Raw genomic sequence first — 20,997 nt, forward strand, 5'->3', positions numbered from 1 at the left:
TTAAAAAAGGACTCAGAGCTTGGAGCTAGCAGAATTTAATTGGATACTTCATAGTTATTTTGTCTGGCAAGACATAATTTTGATTCTCTCTGTTGTGTTATTTTTTAATCTTAGTCTTTTTTTATTATTATTATCTCTGATATTCACCAGTAGGAAATAAAAAAACGAATCCCAGAAATAATCCTAAAATTGGCTAATGCGTTGTTTCTTTCAGTAACCTTAAAATATGTCATTCATTGCTAATCATAAATGCATTGGGTATTTCCATCATCTCAAAGATTCAGTAACCTTATCTTCTTGGCTTACTTGCTAGTTTGATGCCTTTCTACCCCAACCTTGTCTACTGTCAATGCTTTGCGTAGATTTTAAATGAGAAAGAAAATTTGTGAGCAAATGGGAAGATAAACATGAAAAGTTGTGGCCAAATTTCATTGTTTTATGAAGCAAGTAAATAAGATGGAACAACTGGGACTTTGCAGGTGGCTCAGCGAGCAGCACAGCTGCAAGAGGCGCTGCTGCACTGTGGCCGCTTCCAGGATGCCCTGGAGTCGCTGCTCAGCTGGATGGTGGACACCGAGGAGCTTGTGGCCAATCAGAAGCCACCGTCAGCCGAGTTCAAAGTAGTAAAGGCCCAGATACAAGAGCAAAAGGTAAATTAGTGATGGTTTTGTATTGTGTTTCATGATCAGTATTAGTAATGAGAGTAAAAAATTGACCTGTGATTCTCTTTACTTATGTTAATAGGATGTCCTAGACATTATTTTGTTGGCCATTTCACAGGTGTTTATGGAACCATGTGCCATGGGTTCCAGGCATTGTTCCAGGTGCTGGAGATAACATTACCAAATAGAAAAGATAAATCCTCACGGAGTTTAAGGGTTGTGGGAAAGGAGGAACCAGGAGAGAGAAACAATAAAGTAATAAGTAAATTGTGATAAGTTACACAGTCATAGCTAGAGCCCGGATGGGAGATAAAAATCAGGAAGAGGTAGCAGGAATGAGGGGCAGGAAGTGCTAGCATGGAGGGTGTGTGTGTGCTGTGCGCACGCAATTTTACTTAGGGTGGTCGCGGAGGACCTCATTTCCCCAAAGGGTGACTTTGGATAGAAATATCACGTTCCCTTACATATTAAGTTGACCCATATAAAATTGCCTTTTGTATAGATTAAATGTAGGCAGTTTCATCCTGTCCTAAAGAGGCAAATATTTGATGCATATATGCTAAGGAGTGTGCTGTTGTGTCTTTTGACCCATAGTAAGGATCACTTTGGAAAGAAACACTCGTCTGAGGGGTGATAGCTACTTGGGACTGCACATAGAGTTTTTGTGCTCCTGAGGGGGCTGGTCAGTCAGGAAGAAGCACCTAGTGACGTTTTCAGTACTGATTTGCTGGATGCCTTGAAAGGACATATGGGAGGGGCCTAGAACACAGCACATTCCTAAGAGTTCTGGATGAAACCTTAAAAGAAGGAAATGGATTAAAAGGCTTAATTTAATTTTGATATTCAGTACTTTGAAGCCTTTAGTACATTGGGAAATTAGGCTGTTAGAAATAGATTTAGGGGTGAGAATTAAAGAAACATCATAGGAAACACATTGCATTTATGCAACCTTTGAATAATATATAATATTAAATATAGTATGTAATAAAATAATATGTAATAAAATAATTCAAAACATTTTACATAATTTATAATGTGGTGTCATGTGAAATAGTATAACTGCTGCCGTTTACAGTTTTATTTATACCTTTGTAATTCTCCCAAAGTTGTTGAAATATTTTTAGCCAACAAAACCTATTTGCTGATTTTGCTTGCTTATTTGCCAGAGGCTCTGCTATTAAGAGTTTATCAAAAATAATCCCACTTAATTAGTTTCCTTTACTGCCTAACCCACCTGGTGGGCTTTGATTTTATGAGGACACTAACCTGTATCAAATAGTTGATGTTTCTTATCCTTTTTAAATGTTCCTTTACCTCTTACTTTTGTGATCTCGATCTCAATCAAAATCAAAATGAGTGAATGAGTACTTTTCTAGCATGTTATTTCTGGGTAACTATCCATTTCTTTACTCCTTAACTGTCAGGGTCAGAATAAGGAAACAGTGAGGGAGTTAGTATTAATCCGCCTAGACCTTCCCCATTGCTGTTAGTTAAACATACAGTGCCTGGTGCATATTTGCTTGGATGCAATAAGAGCAAGGGAATCCTGAGCTCTGGCTACCTGTACCAAACATTCCATTTCAAGCTTCTTAAAATGTTTACTTAGAATTGAACTGAATTTTTTTTTCCCTGCAGCTAATTCCTTAATATTAGTCTTATTTAGCCAGCTTTGGAGATTTCACACGTTTCACCCTCTATTACTCTTGGGAGTAGTATTTAAAAGCTCTTTTTTAGTTTTCATCCACATGAAGGATTTTAGGAGCTAGCCCCACCTAGTAAAAAGAGCCAGGAGCCTCTAATTTTTGCCTCAGTAGCTTATGAACTTGGTCCAAGTCTCAACTTCCCTTTCTATACTGGCTTCTTTAACACAGGTGTAAAGCCAGTGGCCACCAAAGTCGTCACCATGCAGGAAGAGGGGTAGTCAACCTTTTTATAAAAACCGCCCACTTTTGCAGTGCTGGTCAACCTGGTCCCTACCACCCACAAGTGGGCATCCAGCTTTCATGGTGGGCGGTAGCGGAGCAACCAAAGGGCACTGCCATTGGCCCATCATGAAAGCTGGACCACCCACTAGTGGATGGTAGGGACCAGGTTGACCAGCACTGCAAAAGTGGGCAGTTTTTATAAAAAGGTTGACTACTCAGTGAGCCAAAATGGTGGGCCATTCCTCTGTTAAATCTCGCACCAGCAGAGGAGCAAACACACAGGGAAGACACTTTCCTTTCATTCAGGGCTCCCAAAGCCCTGACGCATTCTTCAGTTCCACAACCAGGAGAATCTTCTCCGGTTTCTCCTAGAATCAAAGGCCCCGCCAGTCTCAGGGGAGCTCACAAAGCCCTCAGCTCTGGTTCCCGATCTGCACACCTTCTCCCTTCTCTGCAAAACTTCTTCAGCACTCTGCATTCTCTCTGCAAAACTGGTTTCTTTCTACTTCTTCTCTGATAAATAGGCTGGGGGCAATCAAAATCCCTCCCCCAGCAAATGTTAGCAAAACTATGGCCCCTCCCAAACAGGAATGTAATCCGCTATTTGTAATCAAGTGCCCTGCTCTGAGGGCAAGCATACACGTGGCCTTTTTTTAAACTTTATAATAAAAGTGAGCAAACTCAAAAAATAAAAATTTTACAAACTCATATGCCCAACAATCAGAAAAGGTTTTGAGAACAGTAATTTCTAATAATTAATTGGTCTTAATGGGACAGATAACTGTTGAATGTTTGGGGCATTCCCATTTCATTACAGTAGCGGGCCTCTGTCATTTTCAGGGTAGTGGAGTTACCTTATGGAGCACTTTCTACCTCATTATTTTACATTAAAAACTTAATAATGAATGATTGTGTGGCCTTATCAATATTAGTTTTAGCACAATATTAGCCTTAACCCAATCTCTGGCACAGTAGTAATGAATCATTAAGCAAAATGAGTTCTTCTTTTCAGATCCTTTTCTATGTGAATCCATACAAAATATACCTTTTGGTCACATAGCAAAAGTGTCTAGCATATATTTTCCTTTGTGTTGATACAGTTGCCCTTTTGACTTTTGTGTGTGTGTGTGTGTGTGTGTGTGTTTGTATATAATGTTGTTGTTTTTTTTCAAGCTTCTCCAAAGATTACTGGATGACCGTAAGTCTACTGTGGAAGTAATCAAAAGAGAAGGAGAGAAAATTGCTGCCACAGCAGAACCTGCAGATAAAGTGAAGATTTTGAAACAACTGAGCCTCTTGGATAGTAGATGGGAGGCATTGCTTAATAAAGCCGAAGCAAGGTACCTTAAATACTACCTCCCGACTTGCGAGAGAGTGGCAGTGGCTTTAACTCTGATACTTTGCACTGCGGTAATCCTTCCTATCCTGTGTTTACCGTGTGTGAGCGTAGAGAGCAAGGCTGCGGTGCTTCTCCCCTCAGTTTTGAGTAGTGGTATGTCCCAACTACATACCCAACTCTTGTTTTAAGAAAAACATTGCTTTTGGGAAATGTATCCATTTGTTTATTACGTAGTTATTGCCAGCCTACTATGCATCAAGCACAGACCTGGGCCTTGGGTGAAAGGTATAGCATCTGTGGCCTCAGATAGGATACAGTCTGTAGGGTTTTAGAGCAATTGAAAAGTAACAACGAATGTGGTGTTTCAAAGGAAGAATACAGGGTTTGGTGGGAGCATTTAGTAGGAGAAAGCTAGTCTTGGGTCAGGGGAGTGACAGCTTAGCTGTCTTTTAAAGGAGTAGTAGGAATTAGGTAGGAAGCGAGGCAGGTGGAAGGGTGCTGTGACATATATGAAGGCCAGGATTCCTAGAGCATGGCTCCACCGGGCTTTTGCGCTCGACATTCCTTTCTCACATTTCTGAGTTCTCTCCATTGACCAGTTTTGAGCAATAGCTACATTGATGTGTAGCCACATGGACTTGCTGGGTTGAAAATAGATGAACCCTAAACAGAATGATTATTTCCATAAATTCCCAGCTCCTTTGGAGCTAAAATGGTGAAAGAAAAATTTGACTAACGTTGGGTTACGGAATAGAAGTATAGTTCTGGGACTATAGAAGAAGATGCTCCTAAGGAGGGTAGAAGTTTCATGTTGACCTTTAATATGTGTCAGTAGGTTATTCCTTCTGTGTAGTGTGCTGGGACATTGTGCCCTGGCTATTTTTTTTTTCTAAAATAAGTAGCTTCAATAAATACTATCTTACTGTCATTATTATGCCTGGTATTGTTAATAGCATTATTATTATTATTATTATTTTAAGTATTATAACCTAGTTGGGTAAGACTTCGTAAGATTCAGGCACTCCAGGTTGGTCTGTTGTTTAATTTTAATTTTATTTAGTAGAATTATTTTAACATGTTTTTTAAATGGGAGAGATTTTAGTTTTAACCAGAGAAAGTTTCTACAAAAAACGTTTAGAACGGACTTCAGGAGCATGAGTGGAGATGTTTGTTGAATATTTCACACATTCCACATCCCTAAAGGACCTTTATCTTGGCACACTTGCAGGAATCGTCAGTTGGAAGGTATCTCGGTGGTAGCACAGCAATTCCATGAAACCTTAGAGCCACTGAATGAGTGGCTTACAACCGTTGAGAAGAGGCTGGTGAATTGTGAGCCCATAGGAACCCAAGCGTCTAAACTTGAGGAACAAATTGCACAGCACAAAGTAAGATACCCATCACACATTAGTGAGATAAAGTTTTCCTTTTCCTCATGGTCTTAGGACATAAAGTTGAGTTATGCGTTATTGTTGTGTTATGCATAATTGCATATTATGTCTGTTTCAAAAGTCATCTCTTCATTCTATTTATGTTTTGATTTTGATTTTTCCATTCTGTTTGTTTCTCTTTTTTTAAACTTTATTTAGGCCTTAGAAGATGACATCATCAATCACAATAAACATTTACACCAGGCTGTTAGCATTGGCCAATCCTTAAAGGTTTTGAGCTCCAGGGAGGATAAAGATATGGTGCAGAATAAATTAGACTCCTCTCAAGTGTGGTACATTGAGATTCAAGAGAAAAGTCACAGCAGGTCTGAGCTCCTCCAGCAGGCCTTGTGTAATGCTAAGATTTTTGGGGAAGATGAAGTTGAGCTGATGAATTGGCTGAATGAAGTACATGGCAAACTGAGCAAGCTCTCAGTCCAGGATTACAGCACTGAGGGTCTGTGGGAGCAGCAGTCTGAACTTCGGGTATTTTGATTTATTTTATTTTGTTTTATTCATTTCGGTTGTCGTTATTTTCTGAGTCTTCCTTATTTCTTCATTATTTTATGTTTGTTATGATTTAAATGTATCGCTTTACTCAAGAAAGACTTTGCCTATGTGGACAGATTATAGTTTTAATGAAGTTACTTTAAAAAAAGAGATTGAATGCATCCAAGCTGGATTTTTCACTTTTCATTTATTTCATTGTTGTATACAAAGACCCTTAATTGACTAGTTAGTACTTCATTATCTCCACATAGCTCGTTTTCGTGGGGCCCTGAGTATTTTCTGAAAGGGAGAGGGCTGTCATTTGTGGTAGGAGAGCCTGGAACAGGGGCCACAGTGATGGAAGGAGGAGGGTAAACATGAGAACAGTAGTGACTATTTGAAAATGGGGGTGTTTACTCAAATATATCTCTATAAAACCCAGTTAACGTCCTCGAATATTGACTAATGCTAATACTTATTTAATTTTTCTTTTCCTACATAAAAATGGCACCTGCATTTTAGGTTCTGCAAGAGGACATCCTGCTCAGAAAACAAAATGTAGATCAGGCATTACAGAATGGTTTAGAACTACTTAAACAGACAACAGGTGAGGTACCTTTCACATTAAACAATCATGGAGTCAACATTTTGCATTGCTTTCAAAATTTTTTAGGAATGGGGAAAAACGAAAACTTGATAATCTGAGGGAGGGTACTTTAAGACTTCAGTCTAGAGAATGCTTTCAAGACAGATCAGGGGGTGGGAATATGATCTCACTTTTTTTCTCATGATCTCACTTGAGCTTTTAATGAAAGCTCTGTGTGTAACTCATAACACAAAGCACTGTAGCCCAGGAGATGGTCATAGAAACTCATGGTGGAGTGACTTTGCTTTTCCACTTGCACAAGGCAGTTGTTCTAGAAGAACATGTAGGTTGTAGACAATTTTTTTTTTAAGATAGGCTGCATTCAGTGACACATACTTGGGGCTAAACCCAGGGTTCATGCCTTCATGCTTGAACTTTCTAAGGAAACAGATACAAACGAACTTGTTTTAGTAATTCCTTTGTCTGTAAGAAACTTTCACTGTACTTACATCTAGTGCAGCCTGTGTATGTGATGGGAGCAAGTACCATTCGTTATGAGTTAAATTAATTTTAGTATGTAGAACCTTGAGCTTCGAGTCTGAAGCCCAGGACACAGTTTCTCTTTGTGTCTGAAAAGGAGGTAGAGAAATAGGTGCAGATAAGTGTATTATTTTTAATGCACATACACACATATGTCAGGCACTGTTCTAAACACTTTGAAAATATAAACCCATTGAATGTTTATCACAGCTTTAGGAAGTAGGTTCTGTTTTATCCTCATGTAATGATAAGTAACCAGAGAGGTGAAGTATCCTGTGCAAAGACACAAGCCACAGATTCTGTGTTTTTAGGCCACGAAGTCAATGTTTGAACCTAGACAGCTTTTAATCCCACTCATGCTTGAGCGCTGAAAACACCATATCGTTACACACAATGGCGATGCTGTGCACACAACTGAAGGCACCATGGTCCTTTCCAGTTTTCATATTTGCATCTCCAGACCTGTTTAGATTTGCCAGAAATCCTGGGAAAGATTAAAACCTAGGAAAGGGCTTCTCTTGGGTCAGACTTTAGAAAAATGTCTCCTATTATTTTCCCCTTTGAAATTCTCATCAGTGTATAATAATTATATAAAGAAACCGAAACCGTCGTCCCCCCTGCCCGTCCCTCCTGCCCCCTTTCTCCTTTCATGAGCTCTAACAGGCCTTTGAAATTTTAGGTGATGAAGTTTTAATAATTCAAGATAAATTGGAAGCCATTAAAGCAAGGTACAAAGACATTACTAAATTGAGCGCGGACGTAGCCAAAACTCTGGCCCAGGCCCTGCAGCTCGCGAGCCGGCTGCACGGCACGCACGCCGAGCTCTGCACCTGGCTGGACGGGGTGGAGGTGGAGCTGCTGTCCTACGAGACTCAGGTCCTGGAGGGAGAAGCCGCGAGCCGGGCGCATGCGCGACAGAAGGTACGCACTGATTTACGCAGTTTGGATCCACTTGTTATCTTTCAGGGAGTCTTATTCACCCAGGAATGAAACGATATCTTTCTTGTGTCATTACTTATATATGCTGAAGGAGGCCTTGGCGGGCGGGGACCCAACCGCAATTGGCAGCAGGTCAACTGTTTAAACTTTTAGGAACCCGGAGATGAAAACAGTGTATTATAATTTGTTTTCAGAGTCTTATAGTTTATTACACAAGAGACAGAATGATGAAAACATAAAAAAATAAAACAAAGGAAAAGGATCATTGTTTCCAGAGAGACACATAATTTGGTTAGAATAACAATATTTTTATGGGATAGATGTATAACCTGAGGTGGCTTTTAAAATTATATTGCAAATGTGGTCTTCTCCCATGCTAATCATTTTTATTTGCAGAGCTATCAGCCTGTTTTTATCAGTCCTGAGTATGATCAAATGCAGGGGGGAAGGGAGTCGGTGAGGTCAGGCTGCTGAGCCTGTCGTGATTCAGCGGGGATGATTTAAAGCGAGTGTGTCCTCACTGTGAGGGTCACCGCGTCCTGCCTGGCTCGGACTTCCCTCTTTATTTTACTTGTCTGGTACCTGACTGCTCAGAGGTGACCAGAAAGCAAGGTTACCGTGATAACTTGCTTGGCTTTTGTTTCCCAGTTTTCAAACATTTATATTAAGTTTCAAAGATAAAGTCTGGCCATGTTGACAAATGAATTGTTCTTCTGTACTTTTCAGGAAACACTTCCCTTTTTCCTTTAAAAAAACAAAGGTTTACAGACCTTAGCCCAAACTAAGGGGGCCCGTGCATTGCCTTTGTGGCCTGCGAGGGACTCTAGCCCCAGATACAGTGAAAGGAAAAGCCTGTCCACACACGTGAGCGTCACCCACACGTCTGTCTGTTTTCTGAATTCTGTCTGCAGGAGCTGAAACAGGAAGCTAAGAACAGCAAAGCCTTATTGGATTCCCTTAATGAAGTGAGCAGTGCCTTACTGGAACTGGTGCCGTGGAGGGCGAGGGAAGGACTTGAAAAAATGGTGGCCGAGGACAATGAGCGCTACCGACTAGTGAGCGACACCATCACTCAGAAGGTGGAGGAAATCGATGCCGCCATTCTGAGGTCACAGCAGGTAGGGCCAAGTGGTTTGTTGTCTAGGCAATAAATCTTCTCCAGTTGTTCCCAGAGCCTTTACCTGAACAAAGATTTCTGTTAATAGTGTTCCCAACCATTTGTTCTGCTTCAGAAATGATGGGAGGGATTTGAAAGGAATTTGGGTTACTTTGACATCTGAGTGCCAGGGCCAGAGTAACGGGTACATTGTTAACAGCCATCTGCCTCATTGTTTCCCAGGCTTATCCTTACGAATCAGCCACTGTGACCATCAACTCTGCTTTCCAAACAAAGCACTTTCTGTGTACTTATGTGCATGTTGCTATTGTTGATTTTATGCATTGGCTTAGTCTAATCTGCATGTGAGCAAATATTTTGAGTTATCCCAAAGTTGTAAGTTGGTAATAATAACTGTTCATTTACATGCAGCAATGGTGAGGGAGGCTGTGTTCTTTCTAAAAAAGGAAGCGCTTGTGTTGGTAGAGTTTTTTCTGAAGATGATTGAAAAGGGGGAAAATGATAGTTTCTGACCTATCTGTGACTCACACAGAGTTGTAGTTCCAGAGAGTTTTATAGGCACCCAACTCTTAGCCACAGTTCCCTCAAAAAACTGGGTAACAAGGGGGGGGAGTGCTAGAAATAGAAGTTTATAATACATGTTTTGATGAGCTTTTATTGAAATCTCTGAATATTTACATTAAGTCACCAGACTTTTCTTGTAAACTTTCTGTGAGGGGGTGAGTGTGATGTTGCAGTGTAGTTTAGAGCAGAGCTTGAAAAGGTATGTGACTAAGCTTTTACTAGTACAAGCCAAAAGCAAGGAACACAAATCAAGCAGATTGTGTGGGAGCATCCAAAATTAATTTCCTGAGGTTGCCGTACCAGCGTTATTTATGTAGTTCTGAGGCGTAATGCCTCACTGCTCATTTCGGTGCTGGGCTCTGGAATCACAAAAGCTGATGAAATGCAGAGATAGCAGAGGGCCTGCCTAAGACATTTTTGCGAGGGAGGGCATTCATGCCTGAGGAATGTATTTTCATGACTGTTTTCAAACTTTGGGGGAATTTCTGTGCCTCATTGTTATAAGAAAATAAGTGTGTTTGCTTATGAAGTTTATTCAAATACTGAAAAATACTGAGTTGTTTGTTTTTTACCCAAATTTATTCTAACATTTCAGAATTGGCATTGGAGACTTCTATAAATAGCAATATAAATATTCTGAACTCTTGGGAGTCGTTAACTATGGCTGGTTATTTCAGCAGAGCAAGACAGTAATAAGGACAAGGTGACAGGTTGAGCTCATATTGGTTAGTAAACTATAGTATGTGCAAAGATCATTAGCTGCACCCAGTTCTATTCAAGAATTTACAAGTGTTTTCCAGAGTTAAAAAAAAATAACAGTCTGACCAGGCGGTGGTGCAGTGAATAGAGCATTCACTGGGATGTGGAGGACCCAGGTTCAAGACCCTGAGGTTGCCAGCTTGAACGCAGGCTCATCTGGTTTGAGCACAGCTCACCAGCTTGGACGCAAGGTTGCTGGCTTGAGCAAGGGGTCACTCAGTCTGCTGAAGACCCACAGTCAAGGCACATATGAGAAAGCAATCAATGAACAACTGAGGTGTCGCATCAAAAAACTGATTGATGCTTCTCATCTCTCTCCATTCCTGTCTGTCTGTCCCTGTCTACCCCTCTTTCTGACTCTCTCTCTGTCTCTGTAAAAAAACAACAACAAAAATAAAACAGGTCAGTATATGTCTTCTAGAACCCAGAATACATATCCTCTAGGTAAAGAACAATTACCGGTATTTTTTTTCCTGATAAAATCATTCTTTATAGAAAAATCTTCAGTTTTTCCAAAAGAATACAGAAAAACTCATGATGAAAGAATGTAGAAACAATGCGGTCTCTCTCCTTCCAGCCTTCCTTTTGAGAGAGAGTCTGTGTGTGTAGTAAAAGTGTCTTAGTACCAGGAGGTCAGACAGCTAATGTTAGTGCCATTAATATCTTTTGGTTGTTCATCTCTGTGTAGATACGTGCATTCCATTGAAATGCCTGCAAGTCTGTCCAATGACTCTAGTCATAAAATCAATAAAATGTACATAGGTCTTGAAAGAAAGAAAGAAAGAAAGAAAGAAAGAAAGAAAGAAAGAAAGAAAGAAAGAAAGAAAGAAAGAAAGAAAGAAAGGAGGGGGGGAGGGAGGGAGGGAGGGAGGGAGGGAGGGAGGGAGGGAGGAAGAAAAGAAGAAAAGAAAAGAAAAGAAAAGAAAAGAAAAGAAAAGAAAAGAGGGAGGGAGGGGAAAAGAAAGAAGGATGGAGGGAGAGAGGGAGGAAGAGAAAGAAAGAAGTGAAAATAAAAGGAAAGGAAAGAAAAGGAAAGGACAGGACCTCCAGCAAGGCTAAACAGGCACACAGTTTAGAGACGGGAGGAGTGTGGAACGTGTTCAGTGTGTGGCAGAGCACATGCCTGCGGTCCCCCAGGGTGGGTGGTGGAGCTGCCCCCAGAATTTCATCCAGCCCTCCTCCTGTCACTGCACGGGAGCGCTTCCTTAGGAATTACATAGGGAGGAGTATCTGAGGTGCCGTTCCTTTCTCTCTAGCCTCCTTCATCAGTCCGAAGGAAAGGTTCCATTATTGCAGAAAAATGGAAGTATGTGATGGGGATATTTCTAATTCATAAGGGCTGTGCAACACGAAAGTGCAACACTAAAAGGATCATGAATGGCCACTCTGCATTCATCTACCTGTCTTGATAGTTTGGAAGAGATTTTAGTTTTACATTCAAAAGAGTAGTTTCTAAACTCACAATTTTCAGGTTTATCACTGAAATTATTTTACAATCTTGCCACCTTAGAGATGTTGGGAATTAGGACCAGAGTAAAGTTTGATACTGAAATATTTGTTTTCTGTTTACCCATGATAATATGTCAGGAAATATAAAAGAAATGACGCAAAAAAAGGGGACATCTTCAGCCCTGAGGTTAGCCACATATTCTGTACTATGTTTTGTTGTTTAATCTACTGTTTTGTCTCTTCTGCATTTGAAACATGGATATGATCTGACCACAGTCCATCCTTTTAGATGTATCTTTAGACACATACACTTTATTTTATTAACACTACTCCATCCCACATCCCGACCCCCAGAATAACCACACCCACAAGTGATAGGGTGAGAGTCTGTGACTTGAACATAACTTGATAATTTTTAAACTTACAGATTTAATGCTTTGTCCCTGAATAATCTGGTTTACTTAAACTAGATTTTGAATACCTGTTTCCCGAGCACATCTCTGTAAAGATGTTTCATCTTCTGCCCACGTTAAGGTTGTTTATATATAGATTCTTTATAATTATCTTTATGTACAGAACCTTTATAATGTTATAACCTGCTTTTTGGAATTCAACAGATGCATAGGGACTTTGTAAACTATCAGGCCACTATCACAGAGTGTATTAGCTTCCAGATATTGACAGGAAAGATGTCCAGGAAAACATTGGGAGGAGTTAAAGGTTGAAGACAGAAGGGAATGGAGCATATAGATGATTTTTAATTAGCATATACTTTGTAACTGTCCTGTATATGCTTAGTTCTTTTAAAAGTTCTAGTTACATTTTTATGTTAATCCTATATCACAATAGCAGTTTTGCAAACATGTGCTATTAAATTTTGAAATCATAGGGCCAAGAGCCTTATGTAAATTTAAATGATGTTTGTTATTATTTGAGAAACAATTAAACAGCCTCAATTATGGACAGATGAATGAGGACTGGATTCACTCTGATACCAGTCAACAAGCCTCAAACCCGACTCTACAGATTTGCAGGCATTGATATATCCTTGACAATATATTCTTTTCTTTTTTTAAAAAAAAATTGGCTCATTCATTACTTTTAGGAAAAATTAAAGTGGAACAAGGCATCTTAGTGAATAGTAATAGTGAGCTTTATACAAACAACAACAAAGAAACAGAACAAGACAGCTGCCTCCTAACATTGAATGCCATTCATTATCTGAGTTAGAAACTATATATTTTTGCATGTTAATCCTACACAAAGTAACATGTCTTGGTTGCTTTCTTTGTTGAATTGCAAATTGAAGCAAATGAGCGATGTGGAAATGGGGAAAGGTACTTTTGCTTTAAAGATGCACAAACTTGTAGCCTGAATTCTGATCACTGTGCTTGTTTAAACCTTAGAGAAGTTCATTGTCCTTTGCCTCTTATAAATGTGTAATTGTCAGAGGTTGCTAAAATGTGTCCATTCCCTGGCACTGAAAATCCCAGGCACTCCTTGGGAGTTCTATTGCCCAGTTTATTTTAAGGGCCATCATAACGCCCACATAAACGCAATAGTGTTTGTGATTTGGTTGCAATTAAAATAAACAGCTCATTTCCTCATTAGAAATCAGCCTTGGAGAAAAATAACACCTGTTTATTTCTGCTAAAGGGCTACAAGGAAACCTCCCCCACGGAAGTGAGATTTGTTTAGAGCCTCCAGGTGTTGAGGGTGGGTTATGAGTAATGTGAGGCAAAATGGAAGGAAGTGCTAATCAAAAGAAAGTGATAAGATCCTCACCAGGGGAAGGGAGTCAAAGGCTGTCCTTGGGATTAAGGTTCCTTATCGCTCTTTCTCCAACCTCCATTTCCACTCAAGACAGACTTTCTAGATAAGCAGTTTGAGATCAGAGAAACGTGTAAATACATAGTAAATTAAAACCTACCCCTATTAGCTGCTGTGGTAGTTGAGCCATTTTTGGTGGAATCACGTAAGTGTGGTTCTTTCACGGAGCAAAAGAACAAGGGATAAAGCATGGCAACTGAGACTGTGCAGCTTCTAGGGTTCAAGTCAGACCACATTGGTTCAAATCTCAGATCCAACATTTACTAGCCAGGTAATCTTGGGTAACTCAGTTAACCAACTTCTCTGCCTCCGTTTTCTTGGCTGTAAATGGAGTTAATGGTAACACCCATATTATAGTTGTTGTCAGGATTAAAGGAGCTGTTACATGTTCAACATAAGTGTGTTCAGTAGAAGGCTGGCTGCTATTGTTTTAGTGTTTTTCAGGGATATTTAGACATAGCCAATTAAATTGTCTTTCTCTAACTTGTACAACATTTCTGAAATGCTAGTTCAACTATAATAGGAGCCTGACCTGTGGTGGCGCAGTGGATAAAATGACCTGGAACACTGAGGTCACCAGTTCGAAACCCCAGGCCTGCCTGATTAAGGCACATATGGGAGTTGATGCTTCCTGCTCCTCCTCACTTCTCTCTCTCTTTCTCTCTCTTCTCTGAAATGAAGAAATAAAATCTTAAAAACAAAACAAAAAACCAAACTATAATAGGAGTTACAGTAGCTAGGGTTGATGACTAGACTCCACTAATGATACTAGGAAAATACCTCCCAGAATGCAGTTACAGATGCTACGATTATCTCCAGTTTATTTGAGGTCGATTTTTAGTACTTGTATGAGCTGTAGGCAAATTTATTAAAATTTGTCTAGCAGTCTTGCTCTCATGTTGCTCACATGTTAAATAAGCAGTTTTTACGGTTCATTAGAAATACACATGTTAAATAGCCATTTATTTTAAAAAGTCATAGACCTAAATAAAATGCCTTGTTTTACAGTAAATCGCTTAATGTAGACCCTGTGACTATTCTGTTTGTTGCTAAATAATAAATATTTGTCAATTTAATAAAAAAAATGGAAAAGACAGAAGGGAAATTTCTGCGGGAAGTCTTGTTTTCTTGTAGCGGAGCACATATCTGCCTTGGAGAAAGAAACAGTATTTGGAGTTTCAGCTTTCCTTGTTGGCAGCTGAGATGGTATCATCACAGTGTTTTTAGTTGTGTGCTTTTTTAAAAAAAAACAGGGAGAGGTAGCATTAAACTAATATTAACACGAACAGCCTGACTTTATTAGGACTGTCATCCAAACACTAAAAATAGCTTGAACACAAACAAGAGGGATGCTGTGTCACTTTATTTTTCAGGGACCAGCAGAAGGGAAAAAAACTCATCACTGTTGAATTTTATTTGGATATCTTGCAGCATCTGCACAGGGCTTGGAAGGCCTACACTGTTTTTCTCCGTGTGTGCTCTTCAAGTGAATCATATAATTAAGTTCTCCCTTAAAGTTTTATTGTATATTGCTTTAAAGCTAATAATCCATGCATCGAATACTCTTCTACTTGTTTTTTTCATTTTTATTGAGATGACATTGGTTAATAAAATTATATAGTTTTCAAGTGTCCAGTTCTATAATGTCACCTGCATGTTGAATTGTGTGTTCACCACTCCAAGTCAACTTTCCTCCCATCAGTGTATCTCCCCGCGCACCCTCGTCTTCCTCCCCTCCCCCTCCCTTCTGGTTGTCACCGCACTGTTGCACTGTTGTCTGTGTTCGTGGGAATGTTTTTGCCTGTTTGTTGTTGCTTAATCTCTTCACTTTTTTCATCCAGCCCACAGTGCCTCTACCCTCTGACAGCTGTCAGTCTGTTCTTATGATATCTGAGTCTGTTACTATTTTGTTTGTTTATTTTGTCCATTAGATTCCCCATATAAATGGAATCATATAGTATTTGTAGTTCTCTGATTGGCTTATTTCACTTAGCAAAATATGTCTGTTTTCTAACTATGTTAGCTAACAATCCATGCATAGAAGACTCTTCCACTTGTTTCTAATGAAGATTTCTTTTCCCACATCTGAAGCTGCTGAATTAGTTGATTTTTTTTCTTTTTTTATTCCATCCTCTCATGAGTCTGTGTAGTGTTGCATAGTGTTTTAAAAGTATAAATTATTTTTCAATCTAGTTTCTTTTCTTTACCCTTTTCACCCATCACCTAGTTATCCCCCAACCCCCATCTGGATTTCCAAGTTCTTTGGAAAAAGTAGAAGGTCTGGTGCAGTACTAGACTTGAATATTCACAACTTCCTTTCCCTGTTAAATCTTCCAACTGAGGCCATTGTTAGTTACTATTTATTATTGGTGCTTGTGGCGTCACTTGCCCAATAGACTCATTTATGATAAGTGCTTGGCGCTGGAAGGCAGTGGAGTGTATCTGATGCAAAGTATTGAAAATATTCATGCTCTTTAACATGGTAGTGAATGTGTAGGAATCTACCCTAAGGAACTAATTAGAGATACCAATGGAGATTTATATGCGAGTACCTGTATATTCATTACAGGGTTGTTTATATAATAACAACAAAAAAAAACCCACAAAAAACCCCTCCACAGAGAACCTAAATGAAAACATCCAAGTATGCTAGAATACAATGGTGTTATTTAAAAATTGCACTTAAATGAATATGACATCAGAAATGTTCATAATAAATGAAAAAGCAGGATATGAAACTGTTTATACAATATTACCCCAGACCTTTATAAATCTTTCTCAGCTCCTGGAATAAAACTCACTAAAATACCAATGGTATTAGCTTTGGTTTTTAATTTTCTTCTGTATATTTTTCTGTACTTTATGAATTTCTACTATGTTTTACTGTTATGATCAGGAAAATAAAATCTCTTGAAATATTTAAGAATGCTCTTAAATATGTTTTCTGCTTTTATGAAATGATATGTGAAAAATTGTACAATGAGTCACTTGGGAATATATTCTGTATCCATCGAGACATATTTTATGCATATGCTTATATACACATAGATGGTAAATAAATGAGAGTTCATTCTTTTTGCTAGAAATTGTGTACTTTGAGAGTAAAATGAGTCTATGGCCATACCACCCTGAACGTGCCTGATCTCGGAAGCTAAGCAGGGTCGGGCCTGGTTAGCACTTGGATGGAAGAGTAAAATGCTAGCTGTGTATGATATGGGTTAAAGTGATGAGGAAATGGATCAAAAGACGGTATTCAGCTATTGACTTTTATAGCCGTTTGATTTGGACAGTACTCCTACAAAGAAAATTCTTTGACTCAAAAAGAAAGCAACAGTGTTAGGTGTCCTAAAATTGTCAATGCCGTGCTATAGATTCAACACATTCTGAAAGCGTCTGTTTAATTACTCTGTGAAAGTTCACCTTTCTTTGTAACTTCAGTCATTATTATGAATTATTTCAGAATGCCATGAGTAGGTAAGCTCAAGTTTCCCACTTGTGCAATAAGGATATTTAAAATAAATGTAGATAGGTGTTTTTCTGGCACCAGTTACAGGAACTGACTGACCTAATTATTTATCTTTTGTTTAGTTTGACCAAGCAGCTGATGCCGAGTTATCCTGGATTACTGCAACAGAAAAGAAATTGATGTCTCTGGGTGACATCAGGCTTGAGCAAGACCAGACCGCTGCTCAGCTGCAGGTTCAAAAGGTGAAGGACATTTCCAGTTACATCTAAATTATTTGCTAGTCCAGAAAATGTGCTCGCCTGCTTTAGTTTGCAAGACCCCAGTAGTTAACTTGGTATTTTCAACTACTTTTGTTTACTTGTTTTCATTTTATTCATGCACTCTCTTTTTTAAAAAAAATCTTTATTTTTTGTAAATCGCAGACATTCACCATGGAAATTTTGAAGCACAAGGATATTATTGATGAACTTGTTAAATCTGGACATAAAATCATGACCACATGCAGCGAAGAGGAAAAGAAATCAATGAAGGTATAATCTTGTCTGTGTGACTGGTAGTGACACTCTTGACTAAAGGCATGTGTTGAGCTTTCAGTCCTAGAAAAGCACTTTTCCTTTATCCACAGCTGCCATTTAAGCAGTTAAATCATTAGTTACAAACAAGGCATTTCTTAAGCTTCTAGAATAACAGTGAAAAGAATATTCCATAAGGGAATCACGTTGGGGATAATCTTTTTTAATATACAGAAGAGCTATTAAAGTTTAAGCCCTTGATTAACTGGTATACATTAAGCATTCAATTAATGTTAGCTGTATTATTGCCATGATTATCAGTATAAATTGTTATTATATATGCCAACTGTTGTTTACATGCTTCAGAAACATCTGGGACCCTGGAGCTGAAAGAAAACCCAAAATATGTGGTTCTCTCTAATGCTAAATCCATTCTGTATGAAGTTACTGTAAGCTATATAGGAAAAAAATGAGCTGAGTAATTAAGGAAGCATCCAGTTTATGTAGTTTTAATGACTCTTTAAATTGATGGAAAACCAGCCGCAGTAAAAATGTTTAGTCCAATTCATATCCTGACATCTGAACAGCCTAAAGAAATGAATGCTTCTAGTTGGAAAATATTCCATGGCAGAAACAAAATTAAACAACTGACTATGACTGAAATCAAATTTTAAAGAGTATAACATAGACACAGTATTCCAGTGTACACTGTATATAGATATTTTCTTTTTTATATCCTCTACAATGGCAATTTACTTGTTTATAATTCAGTCTTTCCTTTATTATTTTTGTAAAGATTCTGACATGAAAAACACAAGTCATTATGCAATTATCTCTCTGTCATTCTGTGGTTTATTAGATTATTATTGTGTTTTATCTTCTGCTATTAGTTTATGATGTGAATTTATGCCACAATCTAGATCACTGTGACCACCCCATAAAATCAGTGGATAGCTTAATGTATTATGTTTATTCTAATATATGTAATTGATTTTTCTGACTGGTAGTTCCTCTTACAATTTCATTACTGAAAGATAGCCCTTATTTTTTTGAGAATGCGATGTAAACATTGTTAGACTCAGAAGACTTGTTTTCTAACGTGGAAGACATTTTAAGAATGGCTGGAGAATGTTGCTTATTATGTTTGGAGAGCTCAGTGTCTTAAAAATTTGAGGCTTTGATTATTGATTGATTTATTGATAATTGTCACTTAATGTATTTTTAAGAATTTGTCAGTAAATTCCATGATTTTTAAATTAATTTATTATTTTTAATTGAATTTTATTGAGGTAATACTGTTTAGCATAATTTTACAGGTTTCTGATTTCTGATTCTACAACATAAATTCCATGATTTCTGATGGTTGTGTAGAATTCCATTGTATGAATAGATTGTAATTCATTAGCCTAATCCGTAATTGTTGTACTTTTAAGATGTTCCACATTTTGCTATTTTTTATATATGTATTTATAAATTTTTTATTGCGATAGTAACACTTAATATTATCAGTAGAATATTATCCAACCTTCCTTTGGATAGGAATATGTGGAAGAGTAGGAATATGTGGAAGTGAGTCACACAGACTAGGCCACTGAGCTTGGGAGAAAATGTACAATAATAATATAAGAAATATGTCACAATAGCAGTATCACAAAAGCTAACTCTGAAAGGAATAAAATTCTGCCATATGCAACAACATGGATGAGCCTGGAAAGCTTTTTTTTTTTAATTTAAAAATAATGTTTGTATACATAGATACAGTTAAAATATAAATAGCTTTTATTGGTTTATTCATTTAACATACATTATAGAGTCTCTGCCCGGCACCAGGAGCATAGTGCTGGGCCAAACCTTGAGTGCGTGTGCCTGTTGGCCTGCCTTACCAGTTAAACACATTTCATCATCTTAATTTCTAGAAAAAACTGGACAAGGTATTGAAGAACTATGACACCATCTGCCAGATAAACTCAGAGAGATATCTACAGCTAGAACGGGCACAGTCCCTGGTTAACCAGTTCTGGGAAACATATGAAGAACTTTGGCCATGGCTGACAGAAACACAAAGAATCATCTCGCAGCTTCCTGCCCCAGCACTTGAGTATGAGACTCTCAGACAACAACAGGAAGAACATCGGGTAAGCTCGGTGTCAGAAAGAATGTTGTATTCCCCACTAAAAGAGAATCATGATTTTTTATGGGTTTTTTAAACTGTAGGTGGACACCTTACATGATTAGGATACTTTAGCAATATTAGTCCTGGTCTGCACAGCTTGCTTACCACGTGGGTGCTTACCTGTAATCCAGGTTTACAGGGAGAAGACTCATGTGGATAAGCTGCACTGTATATGCCATTCATTATATCCCAGCTCTTGTAGGATAGTATATAGTGTAAACTCTCTGGGTGCAAAAACAATTTCCACTTACAATGTTAGAGAAATAAGCTTTTGAAGTACTTTTAATTTACGCATGTTGAATTGCTTTTAATTTACGTATATGGATTGTTTTATACTTGAATGTAGTGATGAGGACAATTTAGAATGTAAGCAAAGAGTAGGAATATGTGGAAGTGAGTCACACAAGACTAGACCATTGAGCTTGGAGAAAATGTACAATAATATAAGAAGTATGTCACAATAGCAATTTTGAAAGCTAACTCTGAAAGGAAAAATTGCTCAAGTATGGAAATGGGTTCTTTCCCTTTTTTCACTTTATGTACGTGAAAGTCTTTGGAAGGTATCTGCTCCCGTAAGCATACAGGAATAAACTAGATGGTATATTTACATCTACAAATGTAACATGTTTTAAAAGCATGTAGAATGGCATTTGAATCTCTCATTCCAGCAGTCACTTAAATGTTAACATAACTTAAAATTTTGCAAAGGTTTGAGTGAGAAGAGGGTTCAGGACTATCAGAAGAAATCTGGAATTCTTGCTATTTATGTGTTTTTGTACTGGTTGCTCTCCCAGATCTGTACAGGATGTACTCTGAGACTTGTGTGTGTGTGTGTGTGTGTGTGTGTGTGTGTGTGTGTGTGTGTGTGTGTGTGTGTGTGTAAAGTTTAAGTCAGGGTGTATTACATCATTGTTTGACTTATCTGACATACTTATTAATCTTGTTTACTTTTTTAATGTATTGCCATTGAAGAATATCTCTAACTGAAGTATTTATTTAGAAGAGAGCTTTAGAGAATGCTTTATTTAATACAAAATGGAAATTTTATAGAGTTCTAGCTAAATCATTCAGCAAGAGAAAGGCTTACAAACTATATAGAATTCAATTGAATTTTAGTGTGAAGGTTTATTTGTGGCAGAAATCCTGATGCCTACCCATTGGATAATTTTTAATATAAAATGTTTTATGGATATCTTGTACTCTCAGTTGAGATTTGA

General features: G+C 38.2%; 1 protein-coding gene across 14 annotated transcripts in view; it reads left to right on the forward strand.

Moving 5' to 3' along the window:
* DST (dystonin) overlaps window positions 1–20,997 on the forward strand; it is a 502,743-nt gene that overhangs the window by 419,106 nt on the left and 62,640 nt on the right. For 10 of the 14 annotated variants that reach the window (XM_066359128.1, XM_066359129.1, XM_066359143.1 and 7 more), the window contains 10 exons: window positions 480–650; window positions 3,761–3,927; window positions 5,155–5,314; window positions 5,516–5,842; window positions 6,368–6,452; window positions 7,651–7,892; window positions 8,822–9,028; window positions 17,218–17,337; window positions 17,518–17,625; window positions 19,524–19,742. In XM_066359128.1, the coding sequence (XP_066215225.1) occupies window positions 480–650; window positions 3,761–3,927; window positions 5,155–5,314; window positions 5,516–5,842; window positions 6,368–6,452; window positions 7,651–7,892; window positions 8,822–9,028; window positions 17,218–17,337; window positions 17,518–17,625; window positions 19,524–19,742 (1,806 nt within the window). The remainder of the gene's footprint in view (window positions 1–479; window positions 651–3,760; window positions 3,928–5,154; window positions 5,315–5,515; window positions 5,843–6,367; window positions 6,453–7,650; window positions 7,893–8,821; window positions 9,029–17,217; window positions 17,338–17,517; window positions 17,626–19,523; window positions 19,743–20,997) is intronic. The other 4 variants (XM_066359142.1, XM_066359141.1, XM_066359132.1 and 1 more) reach the window with 1 other exon arrangement.

Source organism: Saccopteryx leptura, chromosome 1, assembly GCF_036850995.1.
Source record: "Saccopteryx leptura isolate mSacLep1 chromosome 1, mSacLep1_pri_phased_curated, whole genome shotgun sequence".
NCBI classification, from domain to species: domain Eukaryota; kingdom Metazoa; phylum Chordata; class Mammalia; order Chiroptera; family Emballonuridae; genus Saccopteryx; species Saccopteryx leptura.